General features: G+C 33.6%; 1 protein-coding gene across 1 annotated transcript in view; it reads right to left on the reverse strand.

The window, feature by feature from the left end:
* The window catches only part of LOC134527146 (semaphorin-2A), a 666,670-nt gene that overhangs the window by 419,276 nt on the left and 230,327 nt on the right, over positions 1-17,067 (reverse strand). The window contains exon 2 of the mRNA XM_063359535.1: positions 8,711-8,762. Within this exon, the coding sequence (XP_063215605.1) occupies positions 8,711-8,762 (52 nt within the window). The remainder of the gene's footprint in view (positions 1-8,710; positions 8,763-17,067) is intronic.

Raw genomic sequence — 17,067 nt, forward strand, 5'->3', positions numbered from 1 at the left:
TTCGATAGTTTTGTTCTTTTGTGTACGCTGCTTGGTGGAGGTTTCTTCTGCATTTTATTCCTGAATAAATCTCACGCTTACAACAAAAAACATCTAGCTAAATCACTGTGCTAAATAATAACAGAGAATAACCATTCAATTATACGCCGAGCTATACCAAACACATTCTCTTATCTACTGAAAATGAGTACGTTGACCTTCATATCAGTTTCCCGCGAAATCCCGTCTCCCCTTCGTAAACAGCAGACAGCTGTGGCTGGGTGGGAACGAGCTGCAAAAAGTTTGGAAAACTGTCGCAAGGTGTCACTACTGTCCAGCGCGCTCCATAATTCCTCGTATCCGAGCTTGCACGCTGCTCAAATTTCTACAGCTACATTTTTACTTTAGGTCCGACTGCAATAAGCTAAAGACTAAAATAAAGTCAATCATTCAGCCGACATATATGTAGGCGTTTGAATTACAAATGAAAACGCGAATGTTATTAAATTCGCAAATGAATATCACGTAATTTCGTAGCAGCTTATTTATTAAAATTCAAATTGTAAATACGTTAAATTAATAATGATTACAGATAAAATAATGGTCACAGTCATATCTCCCGTGTCTGAAAATTTATCTGCGAAAGTTTTACCACTGAATTCTTTATAGTTTTTTAATAAAGCTTGAATTTAAAAAATTCCCGAAAATCAGCAATAACTTAATTAAAATAAAAAAATAAAAAAATAAATTTTACACCAGAATGGTTCAAATCTTCTCTAGCAGCTGAATCATTAACACATATATTGTTTTTTTAATACGATGCTGGTGCACCAATCCCCTTAAACTGCTAAAGTTAAAATCAAATTCAAATATAAAAAAAATGTTTAAATGTATTGTACTCTATAATCAATTCTTTTCCTGTTATAAACTAGTTGGGGCCCCAGAGATAAATTTATGATCAATTGCGAGATTTAATAATACTCAAAAAGTCACTTGTTTTTTTTAAAGAGTTTACATTTATTATTGTAATTTGTTTTTTGTAATTCATAATATTTATATATAAAAAAAATAAAGTAAAGTGAAATATGGCTGCCCTCTGAAATATGTCTAATTAGTTTTTTTTATTCATACCTTCTAACCCTCAAAAATTCTTCATCATAAAGTTTGTTTGATCTTAAATATATATATATACTTTATTAAGCACCAATTGTTCTTAGGCAGCATATTCAGTCGGCCCTCTTTGTGCTTAAACTTTCCATTATTGGATTTATATATATATATATATATATATATATATATATATATATATGTGTGTGTGTGTGTGTGTGTGTGTGTGTACATAATAACATAGTACAGTAAACATAAACGATCCGACATGTCTGAAACTTTCATATGTTATAGTGTCTTTGGGTAACCTTCAATGCCACACATTGAGGTTATGTAGGATGCTATAACAGATGAATACCTTTCAGTCAAAATATATGTCACAATATGTCTTTGTTTCATTTTACCAATTATATAAATTGACAAAAATCTTATTTTGCAAATTGATTAATGGAATAATCTTATCAAATTAGTGCATTGTCATCGGTCCTCGATAAATCTACAAAGTTTAAATGAAATCTGGCCGTTTAAAGTGGCTCAAAATCGCTCCCAAAGGAGTCGGTTACAAACATACATACAAACAAACAAACAAACATACAGGTGAAGCTAATATAAAGCGTGTAATGAGTGTTATAAATGTGCGTTGCGGAATTCGATTGGACCATGCGTTAAAAAGTACCGCATGTAATTGTCTTCCCGTGAATAATTGGAAAATTAATTATATTTTTAAAACCGAACAAATAGGCTCTATGGTGGTACGTCCAATAATCCTGAACCTTAAGCCATGGAGACATTTTGTATAGGGACTAACTAACGTAAGCTGGGTTGGAGGTATCATAGAAGTGTTCCCGCAGTGTGTGTAACTGTTATGAACTATGTTTTGGAATATTCCGTATACAGAATATTTGGTTTGGTTGCTGATAATACGTAAATTTATTACAGGTTTGTTCTGTTGTCTTTACCAGTGAACTCCTTTGTGTTTTTATGAATGGCAAACTAAATAAGAAAGTGTTTTACCTATTTGGTATCAATAATGTGTTTTAACTAAAATATGTATGTTACAATGAGTCCGGGTATGAGTCTGCGGAACGAACTCAACGACTTCTAACATATAAATTCGTATTGAAACTTTAAAAAAATTGCCTTCCTTGATTGTTAAAGGTGTCACGTGTTTATAGATGGAGCTGTTGATTCGCTCAATGAGAAAGAATGAATAACTCCACGATTGGTAGCGTGGTGGACCGAATGATTGTTTAATTTTAAAAAGACTTATATGTAGGTACCTGTGGTATTTCATATATAAGCTTGTGGACACTGGACTTAATATTTGATGAATAATTGGAAATAACATTATGCTTAAGCGTCCAAAAGTTATTTACAGGAGTATAAAAGAAATTCTGCAAACTGTATTTATCCATTCTTTGCACGAAGCTTAAATTACTTATGCTCTGAAACATAATAAATTTTTCTCTAAATGCTGCTTTCTTGGTAACTATCTTATTTTACATTTCATTGTAGTGTGTGATATATGCTGCAATTACATAAAATACGCTGGTAATGCCATCTATTTATAACTTTTTACCTAGATCAATATTTGATCTTTAATAGTGAAACACTCCTAATTTAAACTATTTTAATTCTTATAGACACATTAATTTCATATATCTTAAATCCATGAAAATTAAACGAATTCGCTTTGATCAACTCTTTTTCCTTAGCAGTAACTGTTCTGCAAAAACATTTTCTATTTACACATATTTAAATATAAACGAATTATTTATTAATGAAGTTAAAAATTGCTTTCAGTAATCACCCAAATTCCATTGCTTTAAAAGAACACCTGGTAGTCATTATACATTATATTCCTAAGAATTGATAACTTTTTTTATCTTCTGAAATGTTTTACTATCCAATTATTGTTACAGTATTTCACAGCTTCGCCAAACTAAATTTTAAGCAAGTAGGCTGGAATTGTAGATGGAAACCATATCCAGAAAACATGGACTAGATGACTTCACAATCACAGTAAACTGCCTGCTGCAGTCATAAAATGTGAAATGCAATTGAACTTAACAACGTATTCTCAATATCTGTTACTTTACAAAATTACACGGGATTATAACAGAGAGTGTTATCGTAAGTTCGCTAATAAATTTGGATAAGTAGAATTTTATGAAGTAACCCCAGTACGCTTATGGACCGAGGAGAATACGTGTAAGTATAAACTTAGTGTCGGAGACGGCACAGTCCATGTCCTAGGCGGGACTTGAACCGTGAACTCGTGCTGAACTTGGCTGCAGCTTCAAGCAAATAGGGCATGGAGGTGGGCTTGTTTGGGCAAAACACTACAAAAACAACAGCGGGACACGAAGTGAACGAGCAGGCTATCAGCAAAAATTTACGGTACGGGTGAAACGATTATGGCTGGCCGATCGGACACAGTCGAGTTCACTCTCTGCTAATGGATATTGGTTTCGATTCGGCAACCTTCACACGTGGCCGAACACGTTATTCGATTACCCGGACTTTGTTGCTTTTTTTATGTTTAGGTTCCGGTGGAGCTAAGGTATCCAGACCACGTTTGTAATCCAGTTGAAAATGCAATCAGCGACAAATCGGGTAATTTCGTTTGCACACTGCATTACTATGCGCAGTTTTGACGAAGCGACACTGTTTGGAGTCTACAGGTAGGGTTTTTAAGTAACTGACAAGCCCAAGCTTTAAATACGGAGGTGGTAACCGTAAATGTCCCACCGGAACATCTGCACCCTTGAACTATAATGCTGGAACCACAACAGCGTGACAGACTCCAAGGGGAGAACGCGAGGCGGACTGCACAATACCGCATTGTTGTGAATATGAACTCTTTACCCGAGCTACAACAGAAACAACTAGACATTAAATGTTACTTGCCTTACATTCGTAATAAGTATACGACAACCAACAATTTTTAAAATATTTGTTCTGATGTTAGAAAAAAAATAGTACCAACCAAAGTTTAAAAGTAAAAAAAAAAAATACTTTAACTTATTAAAAGCTTTCAGGCACGAAATTAGTTGACCCAACATCAATAATACCGGAATAATGACTGTATTACTAATGCACCAGTTAAACCCCCTTGGGATTAACTAGCGCTGTTTTCTGTAATTTCGAACATGCGACTCGATGGAAACATAAATTAATTTGCAATCGGAAAGTCCATCCGTGAATCTTGTCGCGCTAACGTCAAAGATGTGTCAAATCTGATTGGTTAAACGATTATTTCACTCGCGTCGTGTCCAACACGTCACGCCCATCTCAATGCTGTGATTCCAGAACGACGCAGATTTTGTGTTAGCAAATAATAACTATTTCAGCAAGAAACCTAACATTCAAACAAGTCCATTCCGAGGTCACGCTCGTGAATGTTCGTTTTTTTTTCTCCTCGGTTTTTTCTTATTTCACTGCTCATCTAAAATCAACACGTCGAGGATTTGAATTTTAAAATCCATTAACGGGGTATTTGGTTAGAAGTGTTAAGCTCATAGGGTAAAACATAGGTAATTCTGAAGGAAAGCCACATTTCTGAAAGTTGAACACAAAAAATTCCAATATGTTAGTGTTTCATTTTAAGGTTTTACGCAAATACAAAAATGTTGTGATATCGTGAGAATGGTCGGTTAGGTTATGTTAACTAGAGTAAACACTTATAATCTAAAAAAAAAAAAACTCTTTAATCATTGAATGAGCAAAAAATTAAAAAAATTAAATTTAAATTTTTTGTCCAACAGCCAAAAAATGCACCACAACTTTTTTTAAACTAAAAACGTGTGGTGCTTGATATCATTTGTCACACATTTTATATCAGTAATAAGATTATGATTTGTAACAGATTTTCTATCACTAATTTTAGGATATAGTAAATACGAAAATATAAGAAGATGGCACCCCATGCTTTTAGTTACAGTTACAGAGTTTTGGTAAATTATTTGGCTGTTGGGGAAAAAACTTTTTTTTTTTAATTTTTTGGTCATTCAACGATAAAAGCCGTTTTTTTTTAAAGCTTTAAGTTTAATTTATTCTCTTTTGTCTCAAAGAAAGTAAAAATATTAACTATGAGTATTTGAAACAAATTAAAAATACTAAATATGATTGATTAATTATTTATTTGTTACAATGAACTTAAAACAAGTCAGAATGTTCACGTAATCTAGTCATTTCAGCTAATGCGTCAACATTACATAGAACTGTCCTTGCTATCTAATAGCAATCAAGTTATTCTACTTGGAGACCATACAGTGACTTAACGCGACTAAGAGCTATATAAGCCTGTCCGGCAGCAAAGAGACGGGATCCCAAATAAACAACTGCATAATCTACAGCGCAGCCTCGCATTTTATGCACGGTAGATGCTAAACTCTGTTTTAATAGCCACATTCACCTTTCAGCAGTGCCAAAGCTGTATTTCGCTGTAATCTGAATGGCTATTGGTTTAATTATATGTACACCATCTGTGCCGAAATCAACATGGACTGATGGAATGTCCGTATCATACACTTTATCACACCGGAAGAGTGGCCAGATAAATTCAGATATAGTACCCATATTGCCATTAACGAACTCCGGGCAAATTTTCCACCTTGGCCGGACCTTTTGGATCGGAAATACTCCAAATTGAAAGAGCAAGGATTTTTAAAATTTTCAAAATTCTGGATATTTAGCCCCCTACTGCCGTAAGGGCACAGTTGACCCCGGGGAAAATTCTCACCATGTCTCGACCTCATGGATAAACAAAGAGCATGGTTATTACCCATAGCTCAAAATTAGGTTTTTTGAAACTCTGACCCCTAACTCCCCCTTAACACTAAGGTCTTAAGTCACCTAAATAATGTATTGTCACAGGTTATTTATATGTGTGCAAAATTTCAATACATTCGGACGTCGAAAAGTGGGTAAAAATTGAATGGAAAGATTTTGTAACATATTCCATTCATTAACCACACATACAGGTCAAGCTAATAACAAGCGTGGTAAAAATACATTTAATACTTTGGAGTGTTGATTGGGTAAGGATAGCTACTTTTAAAATAGTATAAAACAATGGGTAGTTGGTTGGTTAGGTTAGGATAGCTAAGTTAAGAATACTGTAAAATAATTTTAATGGTAGATTAGAAATTATCAATTTAGGAAGTAGCTAACTCGTTTTTATTGATGGCCCTTATTGTTTTATAGTATTTGTAATGTAGCTAACCTGATTAACCATACTTTCACACGATTACACAGTATTTTTTTTGCAGCTATTGTATTCACATATTCAATTGTCCATATTATATTAAAGAATTTTTAATGTAAATGGAGAATTCTTTAATTTCTCCATCATTAATGTCTATAAGAGACGATCTCGGCATCTTTCCCACGGGTTTTTAATACTATATAATAGGTGCTACCGAAGTTGCACGAGCGAGCAGAGAACTTCGGGCCTCGTTATTGTCTGGCACAGCCCACGAAGCTTTTAATGTAGGTGGCACATTAACCATCTGCACATTGGACATTACTCTCTGGCAGCTTCCCCAAACTTTGTTTAAATTTATATGAACACATGTAATACACATACTTAGTTTTCATTTAGTTCAGGGAAACTCAGTTTTGTATTTACAAAAAAAAAAATTCATTTTATTTTTATTATTGTTTTCATTTCTTATCAATGACCACGGTCATATATACACGTCTGGCAACTTACCTTCATTCTCCGTCATCTAAGTGATGCTCGCGGCGGCCTGCGAACTAACGGCGCTAGCAGTAGGCGGTCCTATCATTAACATTGTGTTAAATGGGAGCTTCGTATAAAAGTGGAAATATTATTTAAAACTCTTGTTTCGTTTTAAACGTTGGGTAAATTTTAGTTTTCGTAATTTTTTTACGGAGCGTTGTAGGGGTTGAATGCATAGCAACAACTTGTAACTTGGCCACAATGGTCAGTTAAAAGTTGGAGTATTGAGAATGTATATCCCCAACAAACTGGGATCTCCCACAAGACAGCACATTTTAATTGTTAAAATTTTTTAAATAAAAAATATTCATTTGCTATACATTTTTATTTTCAAGCAAGTGTCAGTTTTGCAAATATGATTTTAAATCCAGTATTTCTTTTTGATCTACCGAGGGGAAGGTCGGAGTTGGGGCTCACCCTTTCTACATCCTGAAATACCTCCCCTGAGTGGGGTCTAGAAGACGAGAAAAAAAATGAAAGATTTTAAAGTAATATAATAAAGCAAAAAAATTAATAATTTTTTTTCACTTTTTAGTAATTCAGTGGCGTGGGGTAGTGGTTAGTCGCGTGATCTGGCAATCTGCAGGCGCGGGTTTGATAACCATGGGAACCACGATTTTTTACATTTTAATTTTTTATTTGCTAGAATATTAAACAATTAATTACAAAAATTATATATACATATAACTAGTTAAATGTATACATTTACTACATTTTTCTTTAATTTAGTTAATTTATTTAAATAGGATTTTTTAAATTTTAAATAATACATCTTGTAATTGTACTTACTGTCGAGCGTGGTTTGTAATTGTAACCGTTGTCCTTCAATAACAACGTTTTGTTATAGTCTTATCCAAATTAGATTTTTTTTCTTATCTCTTTCGTGCCTTCAGAGCACATAGCTGTGGCAGCTGTTTCAAATCTCAAATCCCCTGTAGTCGGCTATTACTATATTTTTTTCCCATACAGTTTATAATAGTCTCTACAGTTGTGAACAGCGTCTGGCTACGTGTCTGCTGTGATGTGTCATAAAAACGTATTATTTTATAGGAAAATGAAAAAAAAAGTTTCTTTAGATAATAAATAAAAAGCAGAGAAGATAATTACTTGCTAGAATTTTCGTAAATGATTATTTTGTTTAAAACCTCAACCAATTATGTATTCAAGCTGTTTAAATATATTTAATTTCTGTAATTAATGGTTTAATATTGTGAGAAATAAGAGAAAATGAAAATGTACACAAAAAAATGTTTTAGTTGTATCCGAACTCAAGCCGGAAGATTTACAGACCACGTTTAACAACTACACCATGCCACTTACTTGACAAGTACTTTGAAAAAATTAAATTTCCAAACGTACTTTAAAATATTTTTGTATTTTAATTGAGTTGTTAGGTAGAAATAAAAACGAAAAACACTTGACGGTTTTAAGGTAAACTTCATTACAGCCAGGCGCAATACAACAGCGAGACAATCTCTCTCACCACTTTAACTTAATTAACAAATGTGGACAATTTTAAGGCATTGGTCTTTATCAGGAATTTAACACGCACCTAAAAAATGAAAACATAGTAATCTGGAAAAAAAATTCAAAAATTGAGACGGAATTAGGAATAATGTATAATATAACGAATAATACGAAATTCTCATTTAACACAATGTTAATGATAGGTTCAACTACTACTAGCGCCGCGAGCATCTGTGGAAGTGACTGCGAAAACTAACTAAAAATGCAATTAATACATCAAATGTATCATATAGTGAATAAAGTTGTAAAAATATATGTAGTTTAATGTAAACTATCCACCAAACACATAAATTACAGAACATTTAAACAATATTAAATGTTTGATGATAACAGTGATCATGCAAAACTCACCTCGCAGACTGAATGACTGATGTTACTCAGGTTTAACCTATAAACTCGGTCCCTGAAAGAAAAATAAAATAGTTAAATGAGAGCACTCAAAAGTAGATATACAAGACAGTTATCACTTGTAGCTGTAGGCCAGAAAAAACAAACACACACACACACACATGCATATATATATATATATATATATATATATATATATATCAAAAGTCAAGCACTTTTAATTATAATTTTACTGTTAAGTTTCGTTTGAATTATCTGGCGTACATTATATTATTCAATTACTAAATTATTTTTATGCGCTTTCTTTCTATGCTGAAAAGGTTATTCTAAATTTAAGAAACAAAACGCAAACAAATATCTATATTTGGAGATAGCCTCAAGTTTAATTACTTTCTTCAGTAAACATGTGAATGGTTTTTCATCAAATATTCAAACCAAAGATTGTTACTTGGCTGTAAACATTTGCTTTTAAGCACCGTGCTATAAATCTAGAGCACTTAAGCACATGGTGTGACAATGACACAAATAAAACGCATCTTTGACTATAAACCATTCACATTACAAGTTAGTTTTGTAATGAAACTATTTGAACAGAATCTCTGAATAGCTTAAAGTACGTGGATTAAGGGCATTTTTATGACAGATGAATTTATTATATTAAGAAATTTTCTCGCCAAGGTCATGGCACGTATAACTCACGGGTTAAATTCATATCACAATATTTATATTTATATAACACATATCACCATTTTTGTAGGTACTTAATTTTATCACAACATATAATTAAACCACATCCGGTGAAAATAACTAATATAATGAAATTGAATTCTCAGAATTTATAACTGGTATCCCATTACAAGTAATAATACATATGTATGATATACAACTTATATACACTGTTGTAGTTCATGAAATATAAACTTCAAAATATCGTTCACATAGTTCAAAATGGCGGCCCAGGGGTCGTCCTCTGTCCATGGGCACGATGACGTCAACCATGATATCAATCAGAGGCGAAAAAACTCTTCCTGGATACCCCGAGGCAATAAACAGTAAAATTTAACGAATTGTGATGAAAACAGAATCAACTGAACACAAATGCTAAGTTCTTTCACCCGCAACTGGGACAAAGCTAAACTAATATTTCTTTGTAGGGTAACCAGATGGAACATTAAAATAATAAAATTAATGACGTTGAATAATTCTTCAAAAAGTCAGCAGCCAATTAACAGTAGAGACTATTGTCAGGGTCACTGATCTTGCAAAACTTCCCAGGTCAGCCTGTGTATTTTATTCTGGTACTAAATGTTCAGAGATTCTTGTTTGTATTTTTTTGGAGAATAAAAGTATTTCTATGGCTCTTATCTGAAGCACCTGATTTTATCGAGACAATATCAGGCAATGAATATGTCAAGTCTATATCTGGCGATGGTATTCAGTCTCTGTGTGCCAGCCCTGACATTCCTTTGTCTGTAGCATCTTCAGCTACCGCGAAGAGGCATCTTCCTATGTCGCTGGACCAAACAGGGATGCCATGTGACTATGGAACTGATAAGTATCCACCTGGCGCAGATATTCAGAGACAGTAGTACAGCCTACGATAGAGGACAATTAATTTTTTATCCATTTAAATGTAACTAAAGTTTTTGTTTTACATCGTAAACACCTCATATTTCCTAACACTGATTCGCGCCTTCTACGTGTTTCCAATTCAACCGGAAACGAACCGACAGAAATGCATGCACGCACACACACTCACACATACACACTTTATTGCGGGCATTATCTGGATAGGTATACGTAGCACAAAACGAGAGTGCTTACATTGGACAAAAATACACCAGGTACGAGAATACTTAACTTTCCAACACATAAGGAATTGCAATAACTCCCGATCGATAATTTATTTCCTCAAAGTGAAGACAGTGTTGTCCTTATGACTCACCATATTTCTTACGAGTTTGCTTCTAAGAGAAACTGCTACGTTTTTTTTTTGTTACATCAGAAAATGATTTATAAGGTCAAAAAAGAGAGAGGAATGTAGAAGATGCAAAAAGATAGAAGGGTTCCGCGGCGTGCGAGAAGCAGAAATGAGATAAACTTACGTCTCGTGAGGAAACACAATAGACCAGAGGCGCCGCACACCAAAGACAGTGTCTGGTTTTCCGATGGAAAAATGCATCTCCCCGGGACGTTCAAGCTCGCATCACTTCTCCACTCCTTGTGGTATCTTTCTGCGTCCCTCTCTTTGGTAAGGCTCTTTTTCTCCGCCAAACGTTCAACTTACAAACAAAACATCCTTATGATGCATACATTCCTCACAATCTTAAAGATAGCAGATAGCATGCAAGAAGCTTGCAGTTGGTTCAGATCCGAATCTTAAAAAACACAATTTTTGTCTCCACCAGGAGATAGACCCGACACTGCCACGAGTCCAGTGGCTTGCACGCACGTATGAATCAAGCAACACGCATTATGTAACTTTTACACCAAACCTTACACCTACGTTAACAAACTAAAATAAACCTATCAAATTTACAAGGCTTGAACCTGGCCATTTTTGCTTGGAACCACGCGCATTAACGAGGCTGATTCTAAATTGGTCAGATAAGACTATAATATCTGAAATGAGATCTAGCAGCACAGAAAATTTATGGAAATGCAATTAAACCACCCAACGTGGAAGGATTGTCAGTGCTGCCAACTGTGCTTCCCTGCGCCTCCCGAGTGTTACCCTAGCATACCGCTGTCCCGTGCGCAGTTGGTACGCCTAACTGTTGTGTGAAGTTTCTGGAGGAATGCTGGAATATTGCAAACACTTAGTGTGGGTTTATCTACACTTCACTATGAACTAATTGGAACATGCATTATAGTTTTCTCTCTTGCGATTAACTAGGATATACTACCAACTATTTCTATTTATTATTTATTATTATTGTGGGCTTTAGCCAGGTCTGTGGAAATCATGGTGCTCCATGTAATTATATGTTTTGTTATAATCATGAACGATCATCAACCAATAATCAGCCACAATCAAGTCTGCCGCACACGCCACCGATCCATCACATTGCCATCCGGAGCAGTTAGTGTGTACGAGACCAAAAACAGAAGTTTCTATAACTTTTAGAATCACTTGGATCAACGCTGCCACACACATCAAGCAGACATCCTGATATGTCAGACCCTTTCTCCAGTGGCGAAAACCCACATAAACCAATCACAAATTTTCTGCTAATTTCTCGTGTATAAGTAATGCACTATAATTTTTTGTTGTTAATGAAACAGAAATATTCATGTAAAATTAGAACACTTGGAAATTTTTACATTAACGTGAAAACAACTGTATCAATAGAAAATAAAGTTCGCAGTAATAACTGGTTTCGGATTCTTAATTGCAAATTAAAATTTTTGTTATCCCAGTACCTCCAATTGTTAAAGTTATTTGTAAACCGTTCCCTGAATAGCTTTCCAGTATTAACCGCGCACATAACAAGCACGATAAAACAAAATAAAGTCAAATATTTGAATATTCGAATATATTTTCCATGATTCAAAGAAATTACGCTTGAATGAAACATGAATTAAAATACAATAAAATTATGCACTAATTTTCGTAAGCAGTACTCCGTATTATCTCATATATGCAAAAATTACCATTGCCGTGTGTTGTACAAAGTTACAATATATTTTACTAGCTGGCGATATATATACCTAGCCATAAGTGGTGGGAGGTTAGTCTGCCGGTGGCTTTCATGGAGGAAGGATTGGTCACGATTTTTTTTTATTTTGTCCTCACCAGGTTCGAACTGAAGACTAGATGATATGTTTTTTTTAATATTTTTTATTAAAATTTGATTTTTTTCAAATTTTTAGCATGGAAATTAAGGATTTTAAAATGGCAGCCGTAGTGAAAATGGCACTAGTGATGTTATAATTCAAAATGGCGGATCCAATATTGTAAAAAGTTCGAGAAAACAAATTGGTGAATCCAATATGGCCGCCGGGGTCAAGGTCAATGTTTCAGGGTCAAGGAAATTCAAGATGTTACCCGTGACGTCACAATCCAAGATGGTGGTTCGGCTCTGGCTCCACAGCCTGAAGCCTGTGCCAGGAGAACCATTTACATACTAATCACATATCTCCCTTTCCTCCAGAGTAAATAAAAAATTACTTATGTGTTAAGAATGTAGCGGATGTTTTGCACCTCCCAGTTACTTTCTTTTTTACATGCTTTATATTAGCTTCACCTGTATGTTTGTCTGTCCGTCTGTAACTCTTTCGACTAAGAGTGAGTGGCTCATCACTGTAAAATGTCCCACCAATTTCATTACGTTCGTTAGCCGAGCGGTCTAAGGCGCGCGACTTCTGTGACGTCAGCTTTCGGATTTAGCGATCATGGGTTCTACTCCCGGCCACGCCGAAAAACAAAGAGTTTTTTTTCCGGTAAATTCTAAGATTACATCCATACATCTAACTGTAAATGATTCGGAGAGACTTTACCATTTCTTTGTGACGTTGCAACTCCAAATAGTTATCTCAGATGGTAATAGGTAGTGTCGGTAACTCATTTCCCTATGATAATTATACATAAATATAGTTTAAATAACTAAAAAAACATGCTTTTAAAGAATATCAAACTGAAAAGTTAAAAATAAATATAGTTTAAAAAACTAAAAAAACATGCTTTTAAAGAATATCAAACTAAAAAGTTAAAAATAAATATAGTTTAAAAAACTAAAGAAACATGCTTTTAAAGATTATCAAACTAAAAAGTAAAAAATAATTTTAAAATTTAATTTATGACAATAGTATATAAGCAATACTAGTATAAATGAGAAAAAAGCTTGAGGCGCTTTGTGCCATATTTTTTGTATATTAAGCGCCCCATGCTTTTTTCTCATTTATACTAGTATTGCTTATATACTATTGTCATAAATTAAATTTTAAAATTATTTTTTACTTTTTAGTTTGATAATCTTTAAAAGCATGTTTCTTTAGTTTTTTAAACTATATTTATTCACTTTGAGGTACGAGAATAAGTTACGACGCAAGCCATCATGAGACGCAACCCGCTATGCTTCGAAGAGCGAGGGAACACCAGCTCTCGCCTGCTGGTTAGGCGACCCACTGAACTTAGGTGAAGAGAGTACAGAATATTCTCGTTAATAACGACTGTTGCCTTTTAGAGGGTACTAGCTGCAGTACCCGGCTTTGCCCGGGCTGAACACCGGGTGATATATTGTCCGCGAGTTACAGCAAAATGGATAGCGATATGTCCAGTGTGGTGGACATTAAGAAATGACACATAATTACTGTTTGTGTATCTGTGACCTATGGTTTTCTGTTTATCCATGGCGATCGGTTGAAAGGTTTAGAAGTTGATGCGCTACAGCGCCATCTAGCGGCGAGTTACAAAAAAAATGGTAAGTATAAAAATCTTCTCCATGATAAAAAGACTTCGATGTGCCAACTTTCATGGCGATCGGTCAAACGGTGTAAGTGTTTATCGACGTCATACTTGCCAACATCCAATTATATATATTCTTATATTTCGAAATTTTCGGGCTTTCACTTTTGCGGAAAGTGGATGTTCAGGACCTCGAATGGTTTGGAACAGTCCATCTCGAAAGAATAGATATTTGATTTTCCTGAAATTGTCGAAATTTTGGGGCTTTGTTCCCAGGAGGGGGCGGGGGGTTCGAGGACCCTGAATGGCTCGAAAACACTTAAAATCGAAAGAGATAGATTTTTATAAATTTTTAAACTTTCGAAATTTGGGGTCTTTAACCACCTGGGGGGAGGGGGGGGGGGTGATGTTGAGGACCCCGAATGGCTCGGAAACACTCCAAATCGAAAGAGATATAAAGGAATATAAGAATGTAGGCATTTACTGTACTCCTATCTACCATAATAACAATATTGACAAATAGAAAGCTTTATTACCTACCTATGAATAATTATCTAAATAAATTAATAAATAACTGTATGTTTAAGAATTTACGTACATACATAATATTAAACTTCATACTATACACAAAAAAAAACTAAGGATGTTTGTGAAAATATTTTTTATTTGTCATAATGTTTAAAACATTTGTAGGATTTGTTTATATGTAAAACTGTGGTGGCAATATTCCGCTTAACCAAAGGAGTATATAAATTAATAGAGATATCACTCCCTGTACACACCACAAATATTTGAATTAAGTAAAAAAAAACATAGTCCAAAATGAAACAAAAAGTATAAATAATAACTAATTTGAAAAAAAATTTATACAACTGGAATGACAATGTTAACATCCGCCTGAAATTTAATAGAAGTAGGTAGGTAAAAAAATATATATAAGAAATTAAATGAAATTAAAACATACATAAATAAAATTATCTCACACTCAACCAAACATAATGTTTAATATGAAATAAAGGAAGATGGCAATTACACGTAACTATTCTAATTAATAAAAAAAAAAAAATCAATTTTCCTGAAATTTATACAACTGGAATGACAATATTAACGTCCGCCTGAAATTTAATAGAAGTAGGTAGGTAAGAATATATATATATATATATATATATATAAGAAATTAAATGAAATTAAAACATACATAATTAAAATTTTCACACTCAACCAAACATAATGTTTAATATGAAATAAAGGAAGATGGCAATTACACGTAACTATTCTAATTAATAAAAAAAATCAACTTTCCTGAAATAGTAAAATTCAAATTTTTCAACAATATATTACATAATTGATAAATATTTCTGGTCTTCGGTCTCAGCAGCCATAAGACTCTTGACGCTCAGCAGATAAATTATAAACACTAAACCAAACTCCTTGCAAATAAGTAGGTAATGTAAAAAAAATAACAATGTTGACAAACAGAATGAATAAGTTTCGAAGAAATTTATGTTTAAGAATTTATGTACCTACATAATATTAAACTTGAAACTATCCACACAATAAAAACCTAAGAAAGTTAGTGAAACTATTTTTTTTATTTTTCATAATACCTAAAATACGTATGTTTCCAAAATGAAACAAAGTATAAATAATGACCAATTTGACAAAAAAAAATTTTACAACTCGAATGACATTGAAAACATACACGTGAAATTTAAAAGAATTATGAGTGCCCTAGGTAGGGAGAAAAAATACATATAGAAGAAATTAAATTTAAAAAAATGGGTGCGTGTACTTATGTACGCGCATGAGAAGTTATACTTCTTTGGCATCATTAAAAAATGGTTTTTAATTGCATGCAAAAATATTGCGTGGAGTCCCTCCGCGCGGAAAAAATGAAACTTCGTAATGTGGAAATGAAAATAGGAAGGGGTAGAAATTGATTTTTAGTGAAATCATATTGTATCAAATCAAACTAAAAAATAAAGGAAATAAATTTGTAACGATTCATAGATTGATATTCAGAGAGAGAGAGAGAGAGAGAGAGAGAGAGAGAGAGAGAGAGAGAGAGAGAGAGAGAAAGAGAGAGACCTATTGAATGTCTATGAAACTAACTTTTTTTATGAGAGCAGATTTTCATGAAATAAATCATGAAATCATTCAACGATAAAAGCTGTTTATTTAATCAAGCGGACGGGTTCGCCCCAAGGAGAAAATTGACGCGGCGAGATCTCGTGGACATAGAGAAATGACACACACTCACTATTTACCTATGTGTCTATGAAACATAATTTTTTTCTGCAATTTAAATTGTAATATACAAAAACGGTATTGAAAATTGAAACAAATATGGCGACACTACAGAATGTCAAGATCTTTATTTTTTTCTTACTCTCTACTTAGTTTCTTACAATAGCAAAACGTAACGTAATAGCTTGAAAGATATTGCTGAGCAGACATAGAAGAATTACACTAACAGGTTGTATATCTATGACACACATTACATATAATTAAGATATATTTTTTTAACCCGTTTAAAAGGTAACAAACAAACAGACAGACAGAGTTACTTTCGCATTTATAATATTAGTAATGATGTAGTATTACAAAGTCTTTCTCGTCAACAGGTTTCAAAAGAAATCTTTTGTTAAAATACAGAACTTTTTTTTCTGTGTGTGTCAAACAATCCTTTGGTTGTTTATCGTCCTTAAAGATGGTTGAAACACGGCATGCTGAAATGTCAAGAGTACGCCAACATTTCCACGGACGCAGCCTTAAACCAAATGTCTAGAAGTAGTTAGCGAATTCTCGCCACTATAGCCTACGATCCAGTGTGGGTATAACGCATAAACTGCTGAGACTAATCATACTAATAATTATCAAATGCATATAATTTCACAACAAAATATTTTTAACACGTCTTCAAAAATAATTAGTTTTAAAAATTAGAAAACTT

This window comes from Bacillus rossius, chromosome 1 (genome assembly GCF_032445375.1).
Source record: "Bacillus rossius redtenbacheri isolate Brsri chromosome 1, Brsri_v3, whole genome shotgun sequence".
NCBI classification, from domain to species: Eukaryota; Metazoa; Arthropoda; class Insecta; order Phasmatodea; family Bacillidae; genus Bacillus; species Bacillus rossius.